The following is a 27,264-nucleotide window of genomic DNA, read 5'->3' on the forward strand; positions in this document are numbered from 1 at the left end:
CCTCTTATTTGCCAACCTGATAGAGAAAGCAAGTAATCCCAGCAGAGAAAAGGTTAAAGAGAACAAAACATGCACAAAAGTTAAAGTAATATTTGTGTGGCCAAATAAAGCATCATTTCCCTGTATGGAATCCGTATGTGAACCCTGTGCAGAGGGCACTCCCAGAATGTTTTACATGTTTTGCAGTGACCAGACAAATCTAATCTAATTCTGGTGGAGAAGGACGAGTGGGCGATTTCCTGATGTAGATAGTGAGGCTCAGAGTCTTTCCAGCCTACAGTACCTTCTAATTCTGTTTCATCTGTAATTGAGCAGTGTGGCTCTGAGTTCCGTACCATTTTTTTTGTTACATTTTCCCATATTAATATTATCGGTGATTTATACAGCACACACATATTCCGCAGCGCTTTACAGAGAATATTTGAACATTCACACCAGTCCCTTCCCCAGTGGAGCTTACAATCTATATTACCTACCACATGTACATGTAAACACAGTCATTATAGGGTTAATTTTGTTGGGAGCCAATTAGCCTACCAGTATATTTTTGGATTATGGGAGGAAACCGGTGTACCCGGAAGAAACCCACGCAAGTACGGGGAGAATATACAAACTCCGCACTGTTAGAGCCATGGTGGGAATCAAATCCAGTGGTGTGAGGCAGTAATGCTAACCATTACATGGTCCCTGCTGCCCCATATATGACCATAATTTGTGTCTTGCCAGATCATTATCTTATAGTACTGTAAAGGTCCAATCACCCATTAAATCTCGCTCAACAGAAATATGCATACATCAAGTTATTTTATGCTACCAGTTTGGCACTGCCATTTATCCACCTTCTCCACTAATTGGGGAATTGAATAAGCTGCCATGGCAGATTGATCTCCTGGGGGAATGCAGTTCAGGGATTTTGTTTTACCTGCACCAAGGAAAAAAGAAAATCCTGATAAGTGTGCGTTTTTGTTTTTTTCATGCCTGCAATTGCAAAAAACACATACTGTAGGTACGGAAACTGATACTGCATCCTTTGTGTTTTCTCATGTAAGTGAGTTTCCGAAAAGAAAAAAAAATTGGGCGAAAAAACATTGGTCATCGGGGAAATCAGGCCCAAATCTCACAGTGCATGGGGGCCTTAAGAGAAAGTAAAGAAATACAAAAAGAGACATAAAGAGTACAAACCCGCGGTACTCTTTACCTAGAAGGGCGCCAGCGATTGAAATCGCGGTCATCGGGGGTAAAAATCGCGGTCATCGCGGGTAAATCGGGATGGCCGCGATGACCGCGATTTTCCCATAGGAAACAATGTTAAAAAGGCTGATTGACCGCGATTTGACTGTTAAATGCCTCAATGGACCCGATTTGGCCCTAGGAATCAATGTTAAATGGGCCACAGAGCCCAAATAAGCACAATTAACCCTTAAATGTCCCCCCCAATTTTTAACGCCACCCCACGATCCACGCGAACCCGAAGCGTGGCGAGCGCAGCGAGCCCGCGAGGGACGGCGGTACGCGTCCTCCGACCTTTTCATGCCCTACTATCCACTAGGGCGTGGAGTGAGAATATAATAGTGTGGCGAGCGCAGCGAGCCACCGAGCCCGAAGCGTGGCGAGCGCAGCGCGCCCCGCGAGGGGACGCGGATACCTTCACAGTTATACGCGTCCCCTCGCGGGCTTCACAGGTGTCCGTGGCGATGCCGACACCTGTGAAGCCCGCGAGGGGACACGTCTACCTGTGAAGGTATCCGTGTCCCCTCGCGGGGCTCGCTGCGCTCGCCACGCTTCGGGCTCGGTGGCTCGCTGCGCTCGCCACACTATTATATTCTCACTCCACGCCCTAGTGGATAGTAGGGCATGAAAAGGTCGGAGGACGCGTACCGCCGCCCCTCACGGGCTCGCTGCGCTCGCCACGCTTCGGGTTCGCGTGGATCGTGGGGTGGCGTTAAAAATTGGGGGGGACATTTAAGGGTTAATGGGCTCTGTGGCCCATTTAACATTGATTTCTATGGCCAAATCGGGTCCATTGAGCCATTTAACAGTAAAATCGGGTCCATCGCGCCTTTTAACATTGATTCCTATGGGAAATCGGGAGCATCGCATCGCGGGCATCGCGGGTACATTTATGGCCGGCCGCGACGCGACCGACACGATTTCCATGTTTAACATGGGTTTCAATGGGAAATCGCGGGCATCGCGTCGGTCGCGTCGCGGCCACACATAAATGTACCCGCGATGCCCGCGACGGGCGCCCTTCTAGGTAAAGAGTACCAAACCCGCTTGGCTGAAATGCTCCTATGCAGCTGCCCACATATACGTGGCCACTGGGTCTTACCACATCATGCTGCGGTAGGACAGATTGGCGGGACAACCTCATTTCAAGAAGAACACATATATGAGAATGTATGTGTTCACACAGTGCCGCATGGGGTTCCCCTTGAAATCCGGTCGGCAGTACTCGTGTCCTGTTTTACAGGATCCAGCCACAACGCTGTGTGTTACCCCACACAACCTCCCTTCTGCCAAGGCCGTTATGTGTTCATTCATCAGGGGCTAGCCGCTATTCCTAATACTGCTTTAAAAGGAGGCAAGCTCTATATTAGGCAGTCCCATCTGGCCCCTAACAATGCAAAAACATGGCAAACTCTAGTGTTCAACTCCCATAAGAATTTATGAACAGGCCCTTTAGGGTAAAATTTACCCACTTTTTATAGAAAGGAACGAGAAATAGCCCAAATCGTTTGCTTTTTCCTATAATTTCCTCTGACTCAGACCCCTCTCCCGGTGATGGAGAACAGGGGTTGAATGCGATACACATATGAAAGGACCGTATGCAATGTATTGTGGGGGATCGTTTGCCCATACACTGCTGTGGTACATCACAGTAGTGTATGGCTAGCTTTAGGGGGTATGCAATCTCGCCTCTATTTCCGACGGGGGAAATAGCCATGGGCAGCAGATCGACAGAACCGCCCCAACTTTAAAAGCCCTCGGGTCATTAACGGTCGTGAATTGTCGCAATCATGGCCGAATCTCGACAATCCACGCCATTTACGCAGACACACCCCCTTTTCGCCGATCACCAAGCGGGACATTGAATCCCACTTCGCGTTATGCTGTTGAGCAAGACGAAAAATGGGACAGGGTCACGGCTGTCGGGACGGATCGACAGTCGTAACCCGGGATTGCATTATGTTGTCTTTTTCCAAACAAAATCCAAGATAACATATTATTAACTGATGAGCAGGGTAAAGCAAGACGGCCAATTATTTATTAACTTGAAAGAAGGGAATAAGCTTTGTGCATCTATTGTTTCTTATTTAATTATTCTTACGTGTTACAACTGCAGTTTCTTTGTTATGTGTTATTCATACTTGCCTACTTTTGGAAACTAGTTTCAGGGAGATTATAGTTGGTAGTACAATTTTGCGCAGTGTGTGCAAGGGGGTCATGTTCCACCCAGAGGGCGTGTCTAGTTTCATATATGGCGAGATTGTGAATGTGGCACCTAGAAGTCTGGTGTGTACTGCTGCATCTGAGAGGAATCTTTTAAAATGACTTACTGTATATCCAAATGTAGATGATCCCCAAAGCAGTTAGTAAGAGCTACTATACTTGGTAAAGTGCTGGGAAATGGTGCTTATGATGCAATGTAAATGTGTCTGTCTCTCATTCTTTTTTCCTTAAAAATGTAACAGTGTAATGTGGACTAGGTGAAATGAGGGAGATTGCTAGACTAATCAGGGAGAGAGGGAGATTGCTGTTATTTCAGGGAGTCTCCTGCAGAATTCAGGAGGGTAGGTAACTATGGTGTTATTATCATGCTTCATTTATCAGCTGCTACAAGAGGTCCACAGCGCCTTATAGAGTGTATTTGGAAAGTAAGCTGCGGGGAGAGGGGCGGTTGTAGCTTAATTAAAACTTTTGCATTTGATTTTATTATTAACTTATTCTATCCGCTGTTCTCCAGGTAATGAACTGCCAGTGTGTGCTAGTTGCGGACTCAGTATCTATGATGGGCGCTACCTGCAAGCCTTGGCTTCTGACTGGCACGCAGACTGTTTCAGGTATGTCCGAGTTCCTTCTCACAAGCAGGATCTAAATGAGTTGAAGTAACATTGACCTCATATTTAACATATGCTATAACTGGTGTGTTATTTAGGGGCCCATTTATCATCGAGTTTTAGCTGTATTTAAAACTCATTGGGTATGATAAATGGTGCCCCAGCCAATCATCTCCTCCATGGCATTTTTTTAAAACATGAGCGACATGACCGCACAACAATTTTGAAAACTTTACCATAAGATGGACCACCTCCTTGTGTCTGTTCAGCCACCTCCCAGTCACTACCCTGGGATCCTTAGCTTGTTTCCAGAGCATTGAGTGTGAGTGTGTGGAACGCTTGCTCCATAGGAGTTTTTAGGTATTTTCATAGCAAAACAATCTCTACATGCTTGTGGAAATCCATAAAATACCCGACAGTGGTATCAGGGTCATGGTGTGAAAGGACCTTTTGAAAAATCCCGGGTCCAGCAACCCAGCAATCCGACCTGGGTTAAAAGAAGGTTTTTACCCGGGTTGCTGGGCAGTGTGAACAGGTAACCTGGGTCGAGTGACCCAGGTCCCATTCCCACTAAAGGGAGGAGGCAGCGTCCGCTCCAAGCGCTGCTTTCTCCCCCCAATGACATGACGCCGCCCTGCCCCATAATGACATCAGCTACCCTGCTTATTGCCGGGTATCGATGGGGAGCTTCACTTCCCGTGTCCAAATCCCAGGTGCAACCTCCGTTCTAAAGAGCCACATAGGATGTATAGCATGAGCTCCAGCCACCGGGCAGTTGGCAAGATATTGCATGTGAGGCTGCATGCGATACCACGAACTGGTGTAAGGGAGCCTTCAGTCTTGCTATAAAGAACAGATAAACAACCAGTATGGATCACCACAATGTCTTCTCCTGTATGTACTGTATATGTTACAAATAACTGCATGGCCTCCATCTGCACCATTCCCCCTTGATGTCTTTAGAACATCTGCATTCATTTCAGACATTTTTTTAGAGGAGAGGTAGGAAAGCAAATGAGAACCGAAGTCGTCTCCAGGGACCACTCACTGCTGCCTGCTGGGTATAATGAAACGCATATACTCAATGATGTCTCCTAAAGTAATATCTGTAATTAAAGGGTTTAGTATTCATTCAATTCTGTAATGAAAAAGATGTTACTATAGTGAGGTCTAGAAAAGATATGCTATGTTATTGTAGTGATTTTAATTAATCATTATAGTTTACCAGAACGGTTGGTGTAGTGGTTAGTATTGGAGCCCCCACTGTAACGGGTGTCAGTTGGGTAAATGTGCAGCAGTGTATGGACCATCTGACTCCCATGAGCCGCCCGGGACATTTCCCTGCGGCAGGATTGTATGCGGTACCATCGCATTTGGTTCTTTTGCATACAATGTATCGCATGCGAACCCGCTCCCTGCCGCAAAGAGGGGGGCCGAGACAGAGGGGTGTATTCAATGCTTTTACGAGCTGTGACAGCGAGCAGTGCCGATAGCTCGCTGTCACATCTCGCAGGTCAGTATTCAATTGACCCCCTGCACACACTGTTTTCCCCTCACTAGTTTTTTGGAGCAAGGGGGAAACCGAGTATGCGGCCGCTAAAATAGCGAGGCTTGCGGCTAAATGCAGCAGGCTCCCTGCATTAGCTGCAAGCCTCGCTGTTTGGGGCAAACCTCGCCTCCTCTGACAGTGAGTATTCTCCCGGAACATTGAAAATGGTGAGCGGCCGGTGCAGGGGTTAAACGGCGAGGGTCGCTTGTTTTCGGCGATCCCCGCCGTTTAACCCCCTCACAGGTCACACTGAACACACCCCAGAGGGGCAGCAGGTCCGACCTCTGGCTCAGGTCCCATGCGCACGGGACAGCGCATCGGACCCGAGGGGGACGTCACACACATCCGATTTGAGCCCAAATCCGATCAGTGAATGGGCATCTTAAGTGTCACCACTATTCCACTATGTCCTGTATAACATGGTGTAACATAGGATTCTAGGTTAAGACATAATTAAAGCTTTAGAAAAAGCTAAAACAATATTAGCAGAAAATAAAAATACTGTACACATAATGAAATGTTGTTATATATTCTTGCTCTTGCACGTATCTTAGTTGTAAGTAAGTAACTGCATCCCATCAGACAGTGGCTCATTTGTATTATACTTGAGAAATAGCACAGACGTCCTTTTGACAATGTTAGAATTGTATAAGACTAAAGCAGCACTTACACTAATGAGTGACTCTGCAGCTTTTACATCTGCAGACATAACACAGGTAATAGTGCTGAACGATATGGAAATACAGCTAAGGGACACACTGTGAATTCTTTATGCAGTTATATTAATAAGCCTAAAGCCATGGTAGATGTTGTTGTCATTGGATTTGGATTTTCAGATTATTTGTGTATTTATTAGGTTTATTTATAGACCATAGGTAAAAATAGTCTACTTCCACCTATTTATGGTACAGAACACACCTGTTACTGTGCTGAATATCATCGCTCCTTAAAATAAATGTAAAGATGAAAAGGCTTGTTCCAGTAGATGGGTAACTTTACAATTGTCTGTGTGTGAATTTTGCAATTGACTTGTCAGTATTACAGAGCAAATGAAGATGTAAATCCATTTAGTTATTATTTATTTATTTGCCGTTTCTTATATAGCGCAGCATATTCCGGAGACAGTGATAAAACAAACTATGTAGTAACAAACCGACATGGAGGTAGGAGGGCCCTGCTCATAAGCTAACAATCTATAGGGATAATAGGAGGGATACATAAGGATAGAATTCCATAGCATGGCAGTCCCACCAGATTGCAAGAAGTTTGGATGGGATGCAATTAGATATGAATGCTACTGCAGGTTATGTGGGTGTTCTGGAATACGATTAACTTGCCTGAAAAGGTGAGTTTTCAGGGAATGCTTGAATGCGTGGAAGGGCATTCCATAAGGTGGGTGCTGCCCAAAAAGTCCGGCAATTGTGAATGGGATCTAGTGATGAGTGTGGATGAGAGACGCAGTCTGGTGGGGATATATTTTGAGATAAGCGAACAGATATATGTTGGTGTAGTCAGGCTAATGGCCTTGTATGTGAGTAGAAATGGGTTGGGATCATTTGGTCTATTGCATTATGGTAGAAAGTCATTAGGTCGAATCCATTAGGTCGACATGCTAAAAGGTCGACATGATTCTAGGTCGACATGGTAAAAGGTCGACATGATTCTAGGTCGAAAGGTCATTAGTTCGACAGGTCATTAGTTTGACAAGGTCATTAGTTCGACATTGTCTATGTCGACATTCACAAGGTCGACATGAGGTTTTTCACTGTTTTTTTACCTGAATGTCAACACAGTCGACATGGACACAGTTTAAAGTGCACTGCATCCCCTCGCATCGCTCGCTGCGCTCGCTATGCGTCGGGCACGGTGCCTCGCTACGCTCGGCACACTATTTTATTCTCCCACCACGCCCTAGTGGATGGTAGGGCATGAAATACCGCCTGTCGGCACATGTTGGCTCAAAAAACAGTGAAAAACTCCATGTCGACCTTGTGAATGTCGACATAGACAATGTCGAACTAATGACCTTGTCGAACTAATGACCTGTCGAACTAATGACCTTTCGAACTAGAATCATGTCGACCTTTTCCCATGTCGACCTAGAGTCATGTCGACCTTTTAGCATGTCGACCTAATGGATTCGACCTAATGACTGTCGACCATAATGCAGTAGACCAAATGACCGCATCCCGTAGAAATATTTTATATTCAATGCGGTAAAATATAGGCAACCAATGGAGGGACTGACAGAGCGGATCAGCAGACGTTGAACGTCTAGCCAGGAAGATCAGCCTCGCAGCTGTATTCAAAATGGATTGTAGTGGTGAGAGTCTTTTCTTAGGAATTTACATTACTAAAGTGATTAAACCTGTTTGTTTTCCTCTCCAGTTGCATACAAATCATACAAATCCACATGTGTTATGGTTAGACTGATAGTGAGGGAAGCTGCTGATTGAAAAGACAACATTTTCACAGCACTTGTGCCGATCTCAGTGCCGATACCAAATAACCGTGTTGCACCACAGGATTTTGTACACGGCTCATACACGGGTGCTAACCGACTTGTGTCCCTTTCATATTGCCGTCCTTACCCAGGATAATGAGATCAGCATAGTTGAGTTCTGGGCTGGTGTTTGGAGATATGATCATTTCTCCCTATAGATTGTAAGCTTGCAAGCAGGGCCCTCCTACCATTTTGGCTGTCTGTAACTACCCAGTTTGTTTTATCCCTATTTCCATATTGTAAAACTAAACAGAACTTGCTGCGCTGTATAAGAAACTATTAATGAATAATCTATCCGCACCTGCTGTTTCATTGTGGTGAACGGGTCCTGGGTTCCTTCGACCTGGGTTACCCGTTTACACTGCTCCAGAAGCTGAGTTTAACCCGTTTTCAAATTTACTTGCTAGCCAGGATGAAACGGGAGGTCACTAAGATTTAAGATGCTAATCATGATTTCCCTTGAACTTATTTGAACTCCTGGACAAATAATAAAGTGCAAACACACTAAAAGACTTCACAAACAAGCATAAGCGTGCGCAGCACATGTTATTTGGGGGTGCACCATCAAAGGGGTGTTTCTAACACCACCTATTGGGCATGTTTAACACTGCCCATTGGGTGTGTCAATCAGGCGTGTCTACCATCATCTTTTGCACTCACTACAATATAAAACGTCTCTCAGCCACACAATAATCTCCTACCTATTTCATTTTTAGGGGCGTATTCAATGCGGGGGTCGTAAACAGCAGTCAAGCTTGCTCGACCGCCGTGACCCAGTCCCGTTCTCCCAGTTCCCTAAAATTCATAGGCATCAAGAAGGTAACTACATCCTGGAGAGGAGGGAACCAAGAAACAGCACTCACGAAGGAGGAGACGAAGCTCATTTACCACATGGGGACACTTACACCAAAAGGCCTGAATGTGGATTTCGAGATGGCAGCTTTTCTGTAAATTCTGCAAATTCTAGAAATTAATCTACCCCATAGAAGGAATAAAAACCCTCTCCCCCTCCCCCCCCCCCTTTTTTCTGTAATGAAAAAACAAACTTAAGATCCACCATGAAGAGGAAAAGAGCGGAGCCTGGAACCATCACAAATTTTGAAATAAAGACACCAAAGGAAAAATTCCCCCTCCCCCTTGCTCGAAATAACCACAATAAACTAAAATTCTATAGATAATTTTCCTAAGGTTACCCCCCCCCCATTCCCTCATTAGACTAGAACTTCAACCAAGATAGGTCTCAGGAACCAGAATAATGACAGATAGCAACTAATAACGAGGCCACTGTTCAGTCTTATAAAGGTACAGAAAAACAAAAAAGAAGAAGAGGGTAAGAATAACATATATAAACATACATAAAAATAAAAATGAAACCATCTTCACCCCTCTTCCGAAACTCCACCTTTTTTAGCCCTAAATTGCTGTTAAGCCATATACAGATATAGAGCTTTACCAGATTGGATATCAATCTATATTGCATAAACTACTGTCTACCCTTATGTATCAAACCCATTCCTAATTGTTTCTTCCCCTACATGTGTACAAAAGGGATACTGAAACTAAGTATGAACTTCATAATAACATTTAACCTCCCTTTGTACACGGAAAGAACCTGAAAAGTATAAACGATGGGAATAAAAACAAAAGCAGAAGCTGCTCCCATACATGATGTATCAAAAGAAGAAAGCATAGGAGAAACTATGAAGATCGTTCACTCCTTCTTTCACTCTATTGAAATATGGAACATATACAAAAGAAGAACCTGCTGCCACAAGAACGAGGATAAGAACCTTGCTGCCATGACGACGCAGATAAACAAGGGTAGGACGGAACATTCGCTGCCAGGACAACGCAGGTAAACTATACAATGACAGATCTCCACGCCCAGCAGACACCGCCTCACGTACATGGATAAGGGCGGAAGTGCGGCTGTAAGCAGTGAAGTGAAGCCGCAAGTATACACGGGCGGAAGGAACGGACCGACCCAGAGTCCTCAGCGCAGCGACCAATGATGGAGCGCCAGCAAATTAACTCCTCCCATCCTGGAGAGGTAAAAGGATGAACGTGGAAGCTTTCCATATACTGCAAGCATCCTGACGAAGCCGGTCACCCGGCGAAACTAGTCGACGCATCTGCATTAACTTGGACCCGCTGATCATCCCTCTGGTTAAGAGGGCACCAACGGGAGTCTGCCGGCAGACGTTTCCACATCACCCCCACCTCTCTGGAGATAAGGTATCTAGCCCACAGAGGCACACATTCGGAAATTTGACTGTGATTTGACCAAACTCCTGAAGTACTGAACAGGACCACTATTCCCCTTCTTCAATTAAGGGGTGTCATTTCCCTGTGAGTCTTTTCTCCTTTCCCACACCTACCCAAATGTTTGTGTATACCGGTTATTAGGCATAAAAAATACCAGTAACAGAATTACTCTCATATATTAGAGGTATCAATTTATGTATTAATTTTATGTAGCAACATTTTTTATAAAAATAATTATTTTTAACCACCTACAATCAATTTATGAAAAAATTGTGTTTTTTAACTTGCATTAAATTAACCGTTTATTTAGATTCTTCATGAAAGTTATCATGGAATAAAATACTTTTTTACATTCAACCTTAGAAGTGTGGAATTGTCATTATATACATTATATATATTATAGTCCATCACCAGGCACTGAAAGGTTTACTGTTACACTCTAATCTCGGAAAATACTAGAGCAATAAATCCACCATACAACAAGTATATAGCCAGCGCAAAGTGACACCGTAAGGTGTAAACCCCTTTTCTATTACTCATACAAGAGGTACCGGTAGTTTTGCCTCTACACTTATTGCAGCTGCTATACACTAGTCCACAGCGCAAGTCCTCCCGACAACCTACCTCCAGTCCCGTTCTCTGTCTGCTCGACCGAGGATATGCAGGCGGGATTCAATGAGAAGGGGCGTGGCCGCGAGTTACGGCTGGGAAGAGGCGAGCTGCAGCCAGCAGCTCGTCACTTCCCGGCCGTTCTCGGCAGAACGAGCCTGACAGCTTGTGATGTCGGACTCGTTCTGCCGAGATACCCTGCTCAATGCAATGCTGTCGGGGAAGACAGCATTGAATAGGGCCCGGCGGGCATCTCCCCGACGGGAGATGCTCACCGGTGATCGAATATCCCCCTTAATCTTCTAATTACTGGGTAACAATACATGCCTGTGCACCCTTAACACTCATTGGGGGAAATTTACTAAGATGTGTATTCTACTTCACATGTGATGTTGCTATGGGCAACCAATCAGAATCTACTTCTTATTTATTTAGCATCCTCTAGAACAGTGATTTTCAACCAGTGTGCGCCAGTTCATAGGTGTGCCGCGGGACACGGCTACTCACCAGGACAGGACAAGGGGGAGGCAGGCGAATCGTCCTCCTCTGTGCTGTGTGTGCGCGCAGTGCTGACCTATGGAGCTGACGCCGGGATGTGCCTGTGCGCATCAGGTCATCCTATGTGTTGCAGGCACCAGGCGCGTCCCGGCGCATGTGCAGAAAGCCGCCACAGACGGGAGTCACAAGACTGTTGGAGCCATTTGTGCGCACAGGATGTTTTGAATACTTGTCCTGTAGGTAAAGGAAGGGCATTTGTGTGTGGCATTATTAAAGGGAGCTGGTGTGTGGAATAATAAAGGAGGGGCAGGTATGTGGAATAACTAAGGGGGGCAGGTGTGTTGAATAATTAAGGGGGGGTCAGGTGTGTGGAATAACTAAGGGGGGCAGGTGTGTGGAATAACTAATAACTAAGGAAATAATAACAGATCTCAACATATATTAAATATATGTCAATATTTCTTATTACTTTGTCTTATATTTGATTAAAAACTGTTGGTGTGCCTTGGCAATTTTAAAGTCTGGTCCAGTGTGCCGCGACCTGAAAAAGGTTGAAAATCACTGCTCTAGAAGATAGTAGACAGGATCTGATTGGTTGCGCATAGCAACATCACATGTGAAGTAGAATACACATCTTACTAAATTTCCCCCATTGTGCGCACACCTGTGCAAACAATATGGTCAGTGGCCACATCAAGGAGTATTGCTATCGTTATACTTTATACTTTAGCTGCATGAACAGCCGACAGAGGACATCGTTAACGACCCTCAGGAGTGCACATTGTTAGCAAAATAGTGCATACACACTAGGCATTATACACAAAAATAACGTTATGACTGGTCGTTGTTGTGCATATCATTTTCTACAATTCATTGTAAACACTGCAACTTATCTTGATTGAATGCAATGGTTACATTACTGCCTCACAGAACTGAGGTCATGGGTTCTATCCCCACCATGGCCCTAACTGTGCGGAGTTTGTATATTCTCCCCGTGCTTCCGTGGCTTTCCTCCGGGTACTCCGGTTTCCTCCCACAATCCAAAAATAACTGGTCTACCAACAAAAATTAACCCTAGAATGTCTGTGTGTGCGTGTACATATGGTAGGGAATATAGATTGTAAGCTCCACTGGGGCAGGGACTGATGTGACTGTTCAAATATTCTCTGTGCAGCGCTGCGGAATATGTGTGTGCTACAGTATATAAATAACTGGTAATAATGAAATAATAAATAATAATGTACACTGCATGGAACGTGCCTGCTTCTCTGCACAGCACCTTCTTGTACAGGAGCAACACAACTATACAATCATGAATAAAGCATTGTGTTCATTTGCATGCCATGGATATTTGGTAACCTAGACTGGGTAGAGAAAGCAGCTCTGTGAGTGATCAGGAAAGTTGGTGGTGTTGGTGGTCAGGAAGATGCAGCCTGTCTGACTATTCCGTTGAAGCTTTGAGACCACCATCACTAATTGAACTGCTCCCATTTTGCCATACAGTCTAATGTGGAATACAGGTTCAATGGGGCAGATGTATTAAGCCTAGCGAAGAGATAAACTAGAGATAAAGTGGAGAAAATGTGGAAGGAGATAATGCAGCAGCCAATCAGCAGTGTTTGAAATATGACAGTTGGAAGTTGATTGGCTGGTGCTTTATCTCCTTCCACTTTTTCTCCACTTTATCTCCTCGCCAGGCTTAATACATCTGCCCCACTATCCCTTATCTGAAATGCTCGGGACCACAAGCATTTTGGATAAGGGATGTTTTTGGATTTTTTTTTTTATAATATATATTTACCTGGTCCCCTGGTGGTGCCCCAATGGTCTCCCTACATCCACAGTGTCCCCCGGTGTCCACGGCTGCCTCAGGATCCTCTTCAGCGGCATCTCAGCTCCCAGGGGTGCATTGCGCAAGTGTGCGGGCTCACCGTGACATCACCGACATGCTCCCCTGGGACCAGGGATGCCACTGAAGAGGATCCCGCCGCCGTGGACATCGGGGGATGAGGTAAGTATGAAAAAAAGGGGCTGGGGAAAAACTAAATATTCAGAGAAACCACGGTTTTCGGAATGTTTCGGTTTTTGGAAAACACGGATAAGGGAGATCCGACCTGTACTTTCAAATTCAGTAATGCTTCAGATGCAACACGTTCAGTACTTATGGAAAGAAATAGATCAAGCGAGGTCCAAAGTGGGTATTTGTTTGAGAACAAACAGTGAAACTTCTAGAAAGGTGGGTATTACCTAGAAAAAACACAGAACCAGTCATCTGGGCATTGTATTTACAGCTGCGGAAGTCAGATACTCTGCTGACTTTGTGAGGGGGGTGTTGTCTGTGCTGCTGGTAAAACATCTGTGTGTTGTTCAGAACTTCCTGTTCCTCTATATTGCTCATAGCAGGGGGGGGGGCTAAAGAAACAAAACCGGGGACAGGCGCACAGGGCTGACCATGACCACTGTGAGAACCAGCTGCACGGGAATGGAGCAGGAGAAACAATCTACAAAGAGACAGTAAGTTTCTCAGCATAATTTCTGTAGAAAGGAAAGAATCTCTGCAGCTTTATATACAAGCTTCTTATTTTATTGCACTGAGCTTGTGATGCTTCTACTGAATGTCTTTGTTCTACCTGGAGGATGCTACATCTTAAGGTGCCCATACACGGTGTGACACATCAAAAACTATGCACATTCTTTTTGACCTAGATCCCGATGTGATGCGATCTAGACCAAAATGCATGCAGTTATTGCAGCGTGTTGGGGCACCTTTACTGAAAATTCCAGAAATGTATTACAGGCAATATGTACTGTTTATATGTTGTATCAGTAATATTACACGTTACACGAATGCGCCATTGTTTCACAACAGATAACATTGAATAGTTTTCTGCTTACTTGATCTTGCAAGACTGGCACCTAAATTAAACATAGTTTCAGCCAAACCCAAATTTCATTCCAATATTTATTTACAAAATAAAAGTTTGATTGTTTTGGAAAATTAAGTTACCCTGTAATTTATTTATGCCTTTTTTTAATGCAGATTTGCTATCTTTCCAATTGTAAAGCACAACAGAATTTTCAGCGCTACATAAGACACTGTTAATAAATATATAATAATTACAGCAGGAAATGAATGGGGTCTGCCTATTATTTCCTGGACAGAGTGTCCTTATGTAGTTAGATGTGTGAGTGTGTGTGTGTGTGTGTGTGTGTGTGTGTGTGTGTGTGTGTGTGTGTATTACTGTATATAAGATATATAATTTATATATTTGATATGTAACTTTTTAAGAATCCAAGAGGTCCCTCTTCTATTGAAAACTTGTATCCCCAGTACTTCCAGTATTTCCCACATTTGAAATTCATGATGAACTTGCAGTAAATGAACAGGATAAGTAGATATGGGGACGTTATACCATGTCTGTTGCTAAAGGCCCATACACACTAGATCATTTTCAGCTGAAAATCGCCAAGTGTGTATGGGCCACCGATGGGAGACTAGCGATGAAGTGCGCTTCCGCATCATCGCTAGCAAAGTCTCCCGTCTGTTGGTTTTACCAACATACCAGCGATGATGGCATCGCTGTGTGTGTGTGTGTGTGTGTGTGTGTGTGTGTGTGTTATTTTTGGGGTGAGGGTTTGTGTTTTTTTTTTGTGAAATTTTTGCAGCTGGGGGGAGTTTTTGTATTTTCTGGCTGTGTGTGTGTGTGTGTGCCGCGTCGGCTGAAAGATTATACACTTTCAGCCCATGGACCACCCTGATGCCTCCCATTCTCCCTCTCCCTGCTCCTTCCCCCTGCTCTGTGTTGTCACCTGTCCGGCCCCGGCCCCGGACGCCAGACTCACCTGCCGCAGCAGCAAAGTGACCGCCTGCCCCGCCACACCCGTCCGCAGCTGTCAGCCCGTACCGTCTATGGCTCGCCCGCCCACAGCAGCAAGGGTCCTCCCTCTCGTCCATACCCATCCACTGCCACCAATGTAAAAATAACTGGCAAAATAAAAAAAAACTCACTTTGTTAAGTGAGTAGCCACTGTGACCAATGTGTACAGTATAAAATGATATCCTACAGTATATAGAATATACATAAAACTGCACATTATGATATGGCGGCAACGCATACATTGCCAGCAATGTATGCGTTACCGCCGCCACTGCCCGCCAATGTATATTATGTTATGGCGGTAACGCATACATTGCTGTCGCAGGCCAGCAATGTATGCGTTACAGCTACCACTGCCCGCCAATGTATAATGTGTTATGGCGGGAACGTATACATTGCTGCTGCAGACCAGCAATGTATGCGTTACCGCCGCCACTGCCCGCCAATGTATATTATGTTATGGCGGTAACGCATACATTGCTGTCGCAGGCCAGCAATGTATGCGTTACAGCTACCACTGCCCGCCAATGTATAATGTGTTATGGCGGGAACGTATACATTGCTGCTGCAGACCAGCAATGTATGCGTTACCGCCGCCACTGCCCGCCAATGTATATTATGTTATGGCGGTAACACATACATTGCTGTCGCAGGCCAGCAATGTATGCGTTACAGCTACCACTGCCCGCCAATGTATAATGTGTTATGGCGGGAACGTATACATTGCTGCTGCAGGCCAGCAATGTATGTGTTACCTCCGCCACTGCCCGCCAATGTATATTATGTTATGGCGGTAACGCATACATTGCTGTCGCAGGCCAGCAATGTATGCGTTACAGCTACCACTGCCCGCCAATGTATAATGTGTTATGGCGGGAACGTATACATTGCTGCTGCAGGCCAGCAATGTATGTGTTACCTCCGCCACTGCCCGCCAATGTATATTATGTTATGGCGGTAACGCATACATTGCTGTCGCAGGCCAGCAATGTATGCGTTACAGCTACCACTGCCCGCCAATGTATATTATGTTATGGCGGTAACGCATACATTGCTGCTGCAGGCCAGCAATGTATGCGTTACAGCTACCACTGCCCGCCAATGTATAATGTGTTATGGCGGGAACGTATACATTGCTGCTGCAGGCTAGCAATATATGCATTACAGCTACCACTGCCCGCCAATGTATAATGTGTTATGGCGGGAACATATACATTGCTGCTGCAGGCCAGCAATGTATGTGTTACATCCGCCACTGCCCGCCAATGTATATTATGTTATGGCGGTAACGCATACATTGCTGTCGCAGGCCAGCAATGTATGCGTTACAGCCGCCACTGCCCGCCAATGTATATTATGTTATGGCGGGAACGCATACATTGCTGTCGCAGGCCAGCAATGTATGCGTTACAGCTACCACTGCCCGCCAATGTATAATGTGTTATGGCGGGAACGTATACATTGCTGCTGCAGGCCAGCAATGTATGCGTTACCGCCGCCACTGCCCGCCAATGTATATTATGTTATGGCAGTAACGTATACATTGCTGACGCAGGCTAGCAATATATGCATTACAGCTACCACTGCCCGCCAATGTATAATGTGTTATGGCGGTAACGTATACATTGCTGCTGCAGGCCAGCAATGTATGCGTTACCTCTGCCACTGCCCGGCAATATATATTATGTTATGGCGGTAATACATACATTGTTGGCGCAGGTGAATGGATTTCTCCCTGCAAATGAAATCCTAGCCGTGCACAATGAGCTGTTTACTTCATTGCTGGGCTCCGAAATATATGCAGCACAGCGATCAGTTCTGTATCAGGCCCCAAAATCAGAAATGCACTGAATAAAATGGCCCCTGCTCCCATCCTTGGAATTCAAACCCCTCCCATTATGTAAATAGCCTTTTATAATAAAAGATTTTCGTCAAAGTCTTTCGGCACCTGAAAATCTCCTGCTCTTTGGGAAAAATAGCTCAGTGTGTACTAACTACTTTGGTGAAAGATATATCTATCTGAGATTTAAAATGAAAATCTTCTAGTGTGTATGGGCCTTAAGAGGAATTTCATTGATGGCCCTTGCAAACTTCTTACATTTATTTAGCAATTTTTACTTTTGAAAATGATCGGTCTTCTACAGTTGTTCCATAATTACAATACACAGTATGCATCATAAATAAGAAAGCAATACATTACTCAGGGAGGCAAAGTAGGTATTGTCTTCTATCAAAGGAGGTAACTATATTGGGAGACAAATAAAAGAGTAAAATAAAAGAGTAGAAGCCAGAGACGTGATAAATTGCCTAATGCGTCAGTGATGTCAATAATTCCTAGTAAATCAATATGTGTAATACTGTATATACACCACATAATGGCTGTCTCCATTGTTATTAGGAAAAAGGTACATTATAACAGGGAAAACACATACATTATTTTAATGAATCTAAAATCTATTTACAACTTTTTTATATATTAAGAAAACTACTAAGGCCTAAATATATGAACATACATTCTATGGACATACCGAAATTAGTATACAGGTGGAGCCCCTCTCTTTCACTGCCGGCGCTCGCCAGAACCTCCCCGCTGGCGAGTGCTGGCGCAGAGGGACTCCATTAGACTGGGACACGCGAGCGTCTCACACGCACTCGCGTCCCAGTCAGTCGGTGGCTGGTCAGCGGGACCCTGGCCGTCTCCGCTTCAGGCAGGGTTTAAGGGGAGGTGGGGGCAAGTTGGTGACCGGCGGCGGGGACCCGGGGGCAGCTTCATCGGAACGTCTCGTGAGCATGCACCCCCTTCCGACGGCTGGCAGGGCCTGGCGGCTGGTGGGGGCTGGCGACTGCAAGCATGAGCCGCGCTCCATCTGTACACTTCCTATGTTACATAAAGGTATCACAGAATTGTCTCCATGAGTTATTTATTAATTCTTCTAATTTGCACATTGGCTACATTAATTAAATATAATGTTAATGGTTTACTTAAAGGGAGACCTAAACAGATAGGGGGACATTTACTAAGATGGCCGTTCTATTTCACATGGGATGTTGCTATGGGCAACCAATCAGAATCTACTACTTATTTGTTTAGCACCTTCTAGAAGATAATAGATAATATCTGATTGGTTGCCCATGTGCTGCTCATACTCTTTGTATTAGATTGCATCTCATTGCATTGCAAAACGTATGCGATGTGATCTAGTCCAAATTGCATACAAAAATTGCACAGTGTATGGGCACCTTTAGTCAATTTCCCCCATAGAGGTTCAGTAAAGAAGGAAACAGTGATGTATTTTTGCAATGTAGAAGGCCATTTAATAGGAGTAATGCACGTACATGGATCGCCAGATTCCCTTAGCTGGTGACCGCCGGCGGAGAGGTGCGCCATCTGACGGGGACCCGTCTCACACGCACGTGCATCCCCGTCAACACAGCCGTGGGGAGCATTTTCCCTGTCTGCCTCCACTTCAGGGAGACCGGCAGGGTTAGGGGAGAGCGAAAGCGGGCGGTAGAGGGCTCCGGTGGAATGGGGCACGCAAGCGTCTTGTGCTCGCGTAATGTCACCCCACAGAACCAATATGGTGGGTAACTGAGCCAGAGCAAATTCACTTTTTTGTTGCATCCATTAAATTCTTTTGAATTTTCATATTTCAAAGGGTTTTGAAAAAAAAAAGGGTTTGGGTTAAGGAGGTAGGAAGGTATCAGGCATAAGGGACATCCAGTCTTATTATAAGGTACAAGTCAAACATCACATGGAAAACATTCACATAATATACTGTATAGGAGGGAACTTGTACAAAAACAGAGGCGTACCTCAGTGAAATCACTGATTTCTATTGAACTGATGGGTGCCTTCAGTGTGACAACAGGTTCCTGTAAATGACAATGGAAAGGGTCAATGTCTGGTCACTTGCAGCTGATTATTTCATGTTGTGAAACGGTGAAATAGTGTGGGTTGTGTATTCCTATCTGTTGTGCGGAGTTTCTGTTGTTGCATGAGTCACACTCACACACCAGTTACTGTACTCCACATACAGTTGCATATAGCAAAGTCATAGGGAGCCTCTAGTAGGGTAATTTGTGTTGGAGGGTTATCATTTCAAATTAAAAATACAATCCATGACAAAGTATGCTCTCCGCTTTTTGTTATATTAAACATCAAGAGTAACTGGGAATTTACCAATTTAAACCATTAGTACCAGTTGCTCTTCGAAGACCATTAAACCATAAAATGATGCATGAAGAGATTATAAGTAACCCAGTGTTACCTATTTGGTACCGTTCTATTAATTATTCCTATTTATTTCAATGCAATTTTGTGCTACTGTATTGACTACGTGGGCCATTGACTACGAATGGACCACAATTAAAAAAAAAAAATCTGGTTCATTACAAAATTATTATTTGTTTGAAATAAAAATCTCTTAGTTCGCATTGTGTATGAAGATGTTTATTTATAACCTTGCACCTTTTTTATAACTGCCCCTTGTTTTTTCACTTCAGTGTAGTTTAAAAATGTAGTGCGCATGCTTGTAGGTCACATTGTAACTGCATACTGTCTGCACAGCAAATTGTTTATTCTGCTCATCAACCCTTCTCGATTATCTCCTTTTTATGTATTCTATTTTAAGTAAACCATTTTCAACAGAACAGGAGATGAATGAAAGATCACACTGCGTATACATTGGTAAAGTTGAGATGTATGTGAGTTTCTAGATGGCCGTTGGGACTCCAGTGATGTTTTCCCTGCCGTTGTACCAGCTGAATGGGGTGGTGGAAGTTGGCGTTGTATAATTAAAAATAACATGAGTGGTGTTCTACTGGTAGGATCACGCCATTTCTGCATATTGATGGATCTAAGACCGTAACACATACCTCCCAACTTTCTGAAGGTTAGAGTAGGGACACTCACACGGCGAAGCCGCGCGAGCGTCTGAAAAGGGGGCGTGGTGTATGCAAATGAGGGTGCGGCTTATGCAAGTTAGGCTGTGCCCTTGTTTTCGCCCGCGAATAGACGCTGTGCGCATGCGCACAGCGTCTTTTCTGTGAGATTGGGGGGGACTCCTAACTGCCCCCCCCCCCCGCAGCGGGACACTGCTGGCCGCGGGAGGGACGCGGGAACGTCCCCAAAAATCGGGACGTTCCTGCGTTTAGCGGGACAGTTGGGAGGTATGCGTAACATATTTTGTTTTTCTTTCTTTAATGGACAAAATAGGAACATCCCTTGATTTATAGCCTTCAAAATTAGATATAAAATTCCACAGGAAAGCCTGATTATAAATCTGTTCTTAATGATATCCCCAAAAACATTATTCGGAGGCTAAGAGCATGTGAATTTGTCCACATAATCTATCACCACTTCCTGTTATCGCATATTGTGGGTGGTGTCCTTTTAGTATTGAATTTAGTGCATTTATGGGCTGGTAATTCCATCTAAGCATTTTCTTTTCACAATTATCCACAGCGCTCTATTGTATAGAGACAAACAAATCCTTCAAATATTGTGATTATGTTTCCAGATAATTCATCCAAACCAGCTGGTTCTCTTTAAACCATGATTAATCCATGTATTCATATACACTGAATGAATACAGTTCATCTGTAGGATTAGCATCAAAATAGCCAAAGACTATAGAAAAATGGAAAACAGCGTGCTCTATTTTAGTGGCACAATATGTCGATATCGGTCAATAGGCCGACCCCGTTTGTGACAACAGGTGACTACAACCCAAGGAGGAAGCAGGTTGGTTAGATCACCAGGTATCATGTACCAAATCTAGGATACTCCAATTTTGTGCTGGACATTTGTTTCCTACCTGGGTTGGATCAGTCACGCAAATGTACCTCTCCATTTCTGTAATGAGTAACCAGTATGTTCACCTGGACACTTTAAAATGTGGGAGAGGTCAAGGGGTAAATGCAGCCTTGATAATGCAGGAATATAGTGGTACTTTTTTAAATTATTTATTTAAGCCAGTAAAGCCTGCTCCTAATGTCCCTTCAATGTGAACATGGGTTTTAAGGTTTTGGACCCTTTGACTGGGTATATGGCCCAGTTTCTCCCAAATGCACCCGTCAAAAAACCTTTTGTGGATCCACCTTTTGTTGAAAGGCCTCTTGACATTTCCATCCACCAGAGCTACTAGTCCTATAGTGGGCAGTGCAATTGGTCTTTTTCTCCAAGAATTGATCCAAAAGTTCCCTTGCAAATGGGTGTTTAGCTCTCCCCAAATGGAAAGAGCCTCCAGTGACTTGAGAGAGGGCTATCCATAACCACCAAACATCTCAGAATACAGATGTGAACACAGATAAGCAAGGTGAGAGGTTTTCAAGGAATTATGATTCCATAGTGCCCTCGTTCCTTACTCTATGCTTTCCTGACCCACCACCAGGCATTGTTAAGCACCTCCAGATCCTGTCCCCAGGGGCAATGGCGCCTGGGGCTTATAACAACTGCCCTTCTGTCACTGACCAAGGCAGTACTGCCCTCATAAAAGGCTGAGACTAGTTACTTATAGAACACAAACTACACAGTGTTAGCCAAAGTCCCCAAAAGAAGGATAGTAGATTTTGTCCTTTCACATTTGTTTTTATGTTTGTTTGGGCTTTGAGAGGAACATTACTACACCATTAATCTAGTTGTAAAGAGTGCCCCACTATCTTCCTGCTTATTCTACTCAATCTCTCCAACATTTTAAAGTAGCCAGTAGAATATACAGGTTATGCATTACAAAAAATGGTGCCGTATATGGCCTCTATGTATAGTAATATAGTACTTATTCCCGTCACCATCCTAGTACAATGGTTGCATTCCAAAGTATGGGATGAGGTGATCATTTGGCTCTTTCTTCTTGCAACATTGTTATGCTGCCTATGCATGGGTAATTTGTATATTGTTTACTTAGCATTGGTCTGAAACAATTTATTAAGAAGGCCGATTACGGCCGATCCGGTGTACGAACAGGATCGGCGGTAATTGGGTTGAAAATACGAATGGAGTATACTGCATGGCTAATTTACAAAGCTGTCGGACTTTCCGATGGTGAAGTGAATAGTATTTGTATGCCGAGTTTCCCGGCAGCCATATACAGACAAGCATAAAGCCTTGCACAGATCAGTCAGAGTAATAATATTTCAGAATATTTCATATTTAAAAAATGCTATTTGCTTACTTTCAACGCTGCACCAAGACCCTATGGAGGTAACTCAGTATATATCACTTGTGCATATACAACAGTTACTTAATCAGGGTCAATGTCTGTAAAACGTAGGCTTGTGTAGTTTGGCTGGCAGGGCACGATGAGTTCAGCCATTGGTTGCCTGTGTCTTTTATAGTGTAACACAGTGGTTTCCAACCTTGGGTACTTTGCAGACCAGATGGGGGTACTTGAAAATAATATTTATAATGGCGGAAGAAGTCTCACAATGGTGGAAGAAGTCTCCCATCATCGTGGAGATGAACCACGTTGTGCCACTTCCGGTTCTGTCTGCAACATCATCAGTGTCTCCTCATGCTTTTGCTCGACCAGTAATCCACTGGGAGCTACCCGCACTGTCCTCAGACATCAGCGGTCATTTGCCCCGCTCTGACACGGGTGGAGGAAGCCTACAGGCACCCCGGAGACAGTACACAGCCAGCGACCAGACACAGAGGGACCTGATTACTGATCGCACACTATTCCTCCGCTACTCCTAAAAATAAGGCCATGCATACCTCTAACTTCCACTCGTAAGCATTGTTGATATTTCAAATTGAGAGGAGGGGGTACTCCGAAATGAAAATCCTAATCAAGGGGGTACTGGAGAGAAAAAAAGTTGGCAACCACTGGTGTAACAGATTAAAACTCCCTTGGCCCCAGGTAATGCTCACTCCATGGGCTTCCTTTTTAAATCACTATACAGTTTCTGCATACAGTAGAGAACACCACAAGCCCTACGTACGGGTTTGGATCTCTTCCATGAAAGCCTGTTATCAGTAGGCACCCAAGGCCAGAAAAGAAACAAAATGACAATAATTGACGTTGCTCGGAGATTGTAACATACACACACAAACATGACCCGCAAGTGCCTTCTCCAATCATGTGCACTGCAAGGAGCACTGCTAAACAATATATCGGGGTTATTCTGGTTCCCTCTTTCTGACAAATTCCTTCTTAGATGGACAAAACCATGAGCACTGCAGGTGGGGCAGATTTAACATGTGCAGAGAATTAGATTTGGGTGAGTAATTTTGTTTCTGTGCAGGGAAAATACTGACTGCTTTATTTTTACACTGCAATATAGCTCTCACTTTGAAGTAAAACCCCACCCAAATCTAACTCTCTCTCTGCACAAGTAACATCTACCCCACCTGCAGTGCACATGGTTTTGTCCATCTAAGAAGGAATTTGCCAGATGGAGTGAACCAGAATAACCCCCATAGTGAGAGAGGAGTTCCAGAAGGAAAAAAGTATTTAACTAAAAAGTGTTCGTCTGCACCCAAAGGTATTGTCAGGCAGTTACCTTGATTAATAGCATTTTAGACATGAGCCTCTCTCAGGCTGAGACCTTATGTCAGATTTTTAAATACAGTGACCATTCCTCCCTTCCCCCAAAAAATGTGATGGTGCAGACAGATTATTTTAGCACAAGGTCACTTCTGGATATTAATGCTGTGCTGTGGGAAACATATTGTTGGTGCACTGTGCGCTTTTATTTTCATGCCGTCAGCAGTCTAGATATTGTTTTTAGAGAGCCGTGCTCCCCTCCTCATTGTGCACAGTACATCTCCAGCCTGGCCGCGTCCCAAACAGCCTCTGCCACTCACTGTAAGTGCTGGCACTTTATGAGGAAGCCTGCGCTATTAATCTACAGTCAGAGTGATAGCTAGAAAGGCTGACAATTCTTTTATTATACATTTTGCAGACATGGGTAATGAGTAGTCAATGTTAAAAAAAAACCGCTGTTTATAGGATAATGGGGTCAGAGTTTAAATAAAAAAAGTCTGTATAGAAGATAATTGGGTCTATTTATAACCATTTTTGTTCCCGAAGAGAGTGCCATGGGGAACTTGAACAGGTGCCACAGGTCGGTGTCCAGGACCAAATCAAATCAATTATGTGGACAAGCAGAAGCACATTTTTTAACCACCACATTAACAAACCTAAGGATGACATAATTATAAAAATGTAATTAATTTAGTAATATTTGCAGAATTTCTCAACTTGTGGCCTAGGGGTGCCGTGAAACAAAATGCATATACACTAGGGCACTGTGATCCAAAAAAGGTCTGGGGACCACTGCCATGAAATATTGTTTGTCATGACAGGACATCGCAGTGAAAATAAATAGTTTTGTGGCTATTTATCAGAAAACTCTTGCTAGAACAGCATCGCCGATAACCTTCTGCCACTCCAGCAATGAGTGTATAGTAAAGTGATGCCTTTCATACCCCCTTTTCCACTTGTATGTCAGGTCGCACCCCTTGCAAACCCTTTCCCACTGGCGTCCCAACCCGGCATAAAGCCAGGTGGGTGACATCATCGGGAGGTGGGGCCAGGACGGCGCTGGGAGCATCTCCCAGCGATGGCTTCTTTATTTCAGTGAAGCATCCGGGGTCCAACCTAGGTAACTACCCGGGTTGGAGTCAGGATTTAGCATTTTCACTAGCAAATCGACCTGAGATATTTTTACTAGTGGAAAAGGGGTATCAGTTCCACTTATCTTCTAGGATTTATCCCTGCTTTGTCACTGCGCATTTGTGGATATCAGTGTTGGGAGGGAGGGGAACAGCAGGGAACCCGCCAGGATGGAGAGACTTCCCAGGCATTCCCAACCTACGTCCAGGTTTAGTGATATCCAGACTTGCACACAGATGGTTAAATCAAAATAACTGAGTTACTAATTATGTCAGTCCTTCCATAGATTATAACGATTAACAATATACCGTCCGCTCAATTCATAAACTCTGAAATCTCTGAGATGCATATTTAGAAGTATAGTGCATGAGAGCGCAGCAAAAGCAGATTTAATTGCTGAAGCGTCACTCCTCTGCAAAACGAGCTGCAAAAATCAATTTATGCTAAATATTACCGCCGCACAGCACCTTTTGTAATTCACGACCTGGTGTGACAATGAAATGACAGTATTTATTATTTGACATCACAGAATTAGACTAAAACTATGGGGTTTATTCTAGTTCATTCTTTCTGACAAAATCCTTCTTAGATGGACAAAACCATGTGCACTGCAGGGGGGCAGATGTAACATGTGCAGATAGAATTAGATTTGGGTGAGTTATTTTGTTTCTGTGCAGGGAAAATACTGACTGCTTTATTTTACACTGCAATATAGATCTCACTTTGAAGAAAAACCCCATCCAAATCTAATTCTCTCTGCACAAGTTACATCTGCCCCACCCGCAGTGCACATGGTTTTGTCCATCTAAGAAGGAAAGAATGAACTAGAATAACCCCCAATGTTCTTACTGTAGTACGCCATTTTCTTTCTGTAGTGTACAACTGGAAACCCGTGATATTCATTTAATGAAATATACACAGATCAGTCTTCGCGTGTATCTGTCTTAGTTGGGCAAGTGATCATTCACCATACTGGTTTATCATTAAACATTCATGCCGTCCATCTGCAATTCTGCATGAGTGCACTGCTGGGCAACGGTTGTCTGTTACTTCCTTGCAATGCTCTATATGGAGTGACATATAAAGGGAATTATGCGGGATGCACCTCATAAATATGTAAATTATTTTATGCTGGTTGACATCAATATTTTTACAATAAAATCTAAAAATAACTAGATGATTTATTCTCAAAAGCACTTGTACAGAAGCAGCTTACAAGTCAGCCACTCAGTTATTAAGGTCAGCTGGTCAGGATCATTGAACCACCACCTCTGCCGCATGGGTGTAGAATAGGTGGGGTGTCGTTAAAAACCCCAGTACAATATATTGTTGTTATGATTACAATTTCTTAAACCATAATACCCAGAAAGATGTATTATATATCCTTATATTGCACATATTAAATATAATTGCACTATCAATCTCCATAGAGGGATTTTTTTTTAATAATCTAGTTTTTATTGCAGCATTCAGATGCAAACTAGCACATACAGAAAGGCTAGTTGCTAAATCCTAGAGGGTTAAAGGACCTTTTGCGCCCATGGGGAGGAGCAAGGCCGTTGTCTCAGGCCAAGTGGGAGGAGCAAGGCTGGTGGCTCAGGCCAAGTGGGAGGAGCAAGGCTGGTGGCTCATGCCCAGGGGGAAGAGCAAGGCCCAAGGCGTTGCAGTGTCAATATCCATACCACTCCCTGTTGCCTTTAGTAACCAGGTAGCGAGCAAAGTCATATCTCTGTGAATGCTCATTCCAAACCGCATGCTTATAAGAGTAGTTAATAAACTGATCGGTAAGCAGTAATGTTTAAGCTTAAATGTCTATGTAATAACAAACTTTTTTCACCCCATTTAACTTTTACATTTATATACAATACGGTATTTATGTTTAAATAAAATTATATATATTACAGATTAGACAGATTGGTTGGACTGATCTCCAGCTTCACTTCATTATTCTGTACAAGCATTAATACAACTATTGAAGCCTGCAGTAATAGGACTTTTTGGATTGTAGATCTTTTGACACCTTATGGGCCTGATTCACAGGCACCTGCAATGCTGATGTTCATGTAGAAAACCCCGCTCTTGCATACATTACAGGGTGTACGCACAAAGGCACTATTGCGATTAGGACATACGGTATCAGGAATGCAATAGCAAACTGATGGGAGCTCCTGGTGGTGACTGGGAGGTGACCTGAAGTGAATGCAAAAAAGTCCTTCAGATGGGTGCGTTATGATTGTGTTGCGGGATTGTCGGTGAAATCACCTGTGTTCCCAGATTCAGAGCT

General features: G+C 44.0%; 1 protein-coding gene across 2 annotated transcripts in view; it reads left to right on the forward strand.

The window, feature by feature from the left end:
* LIMK1 (LIM domain kinase 1) overlaps window positions 1-27,264 on the forward strand; it is a 99,622-nt gene that overhangs the window by 28,448 nt on the left and 43,910 nt on the right. Inside the window, exon 2 of one of the 2 annotated variants that reach the window (XM_083172066.1) lies at window positions 3,968-4,064. In XM_083172066.1, the coding sequence (XP_083028192.1) occupies window positions 3,968-4,064 (97 nt within the window). Of the gene's footprint in view, window positions 1-3,967; window positions 4,065-13,905; window positions 14,000-27,264 lie in introns of those variants that run through there. The other variant, XM_083172069.1, reaches the window with a different exon arrangement.

The sequence above is a fragment of the Crinia signifera genome, chromosome 2 (genome assembly GCF_055691185.1).
Source record: "Crinia signifera chromosome 2, ASM5569118v1, whole genome shotgun sequence".
In the NCBI taxonomy this organism is placed as follows: domain Eukaryota; kingdom Metazoa; phylum Chordata; class Amphibia; order Anura; family Myobatrachidae; genus Crinia; species Crinia signifera.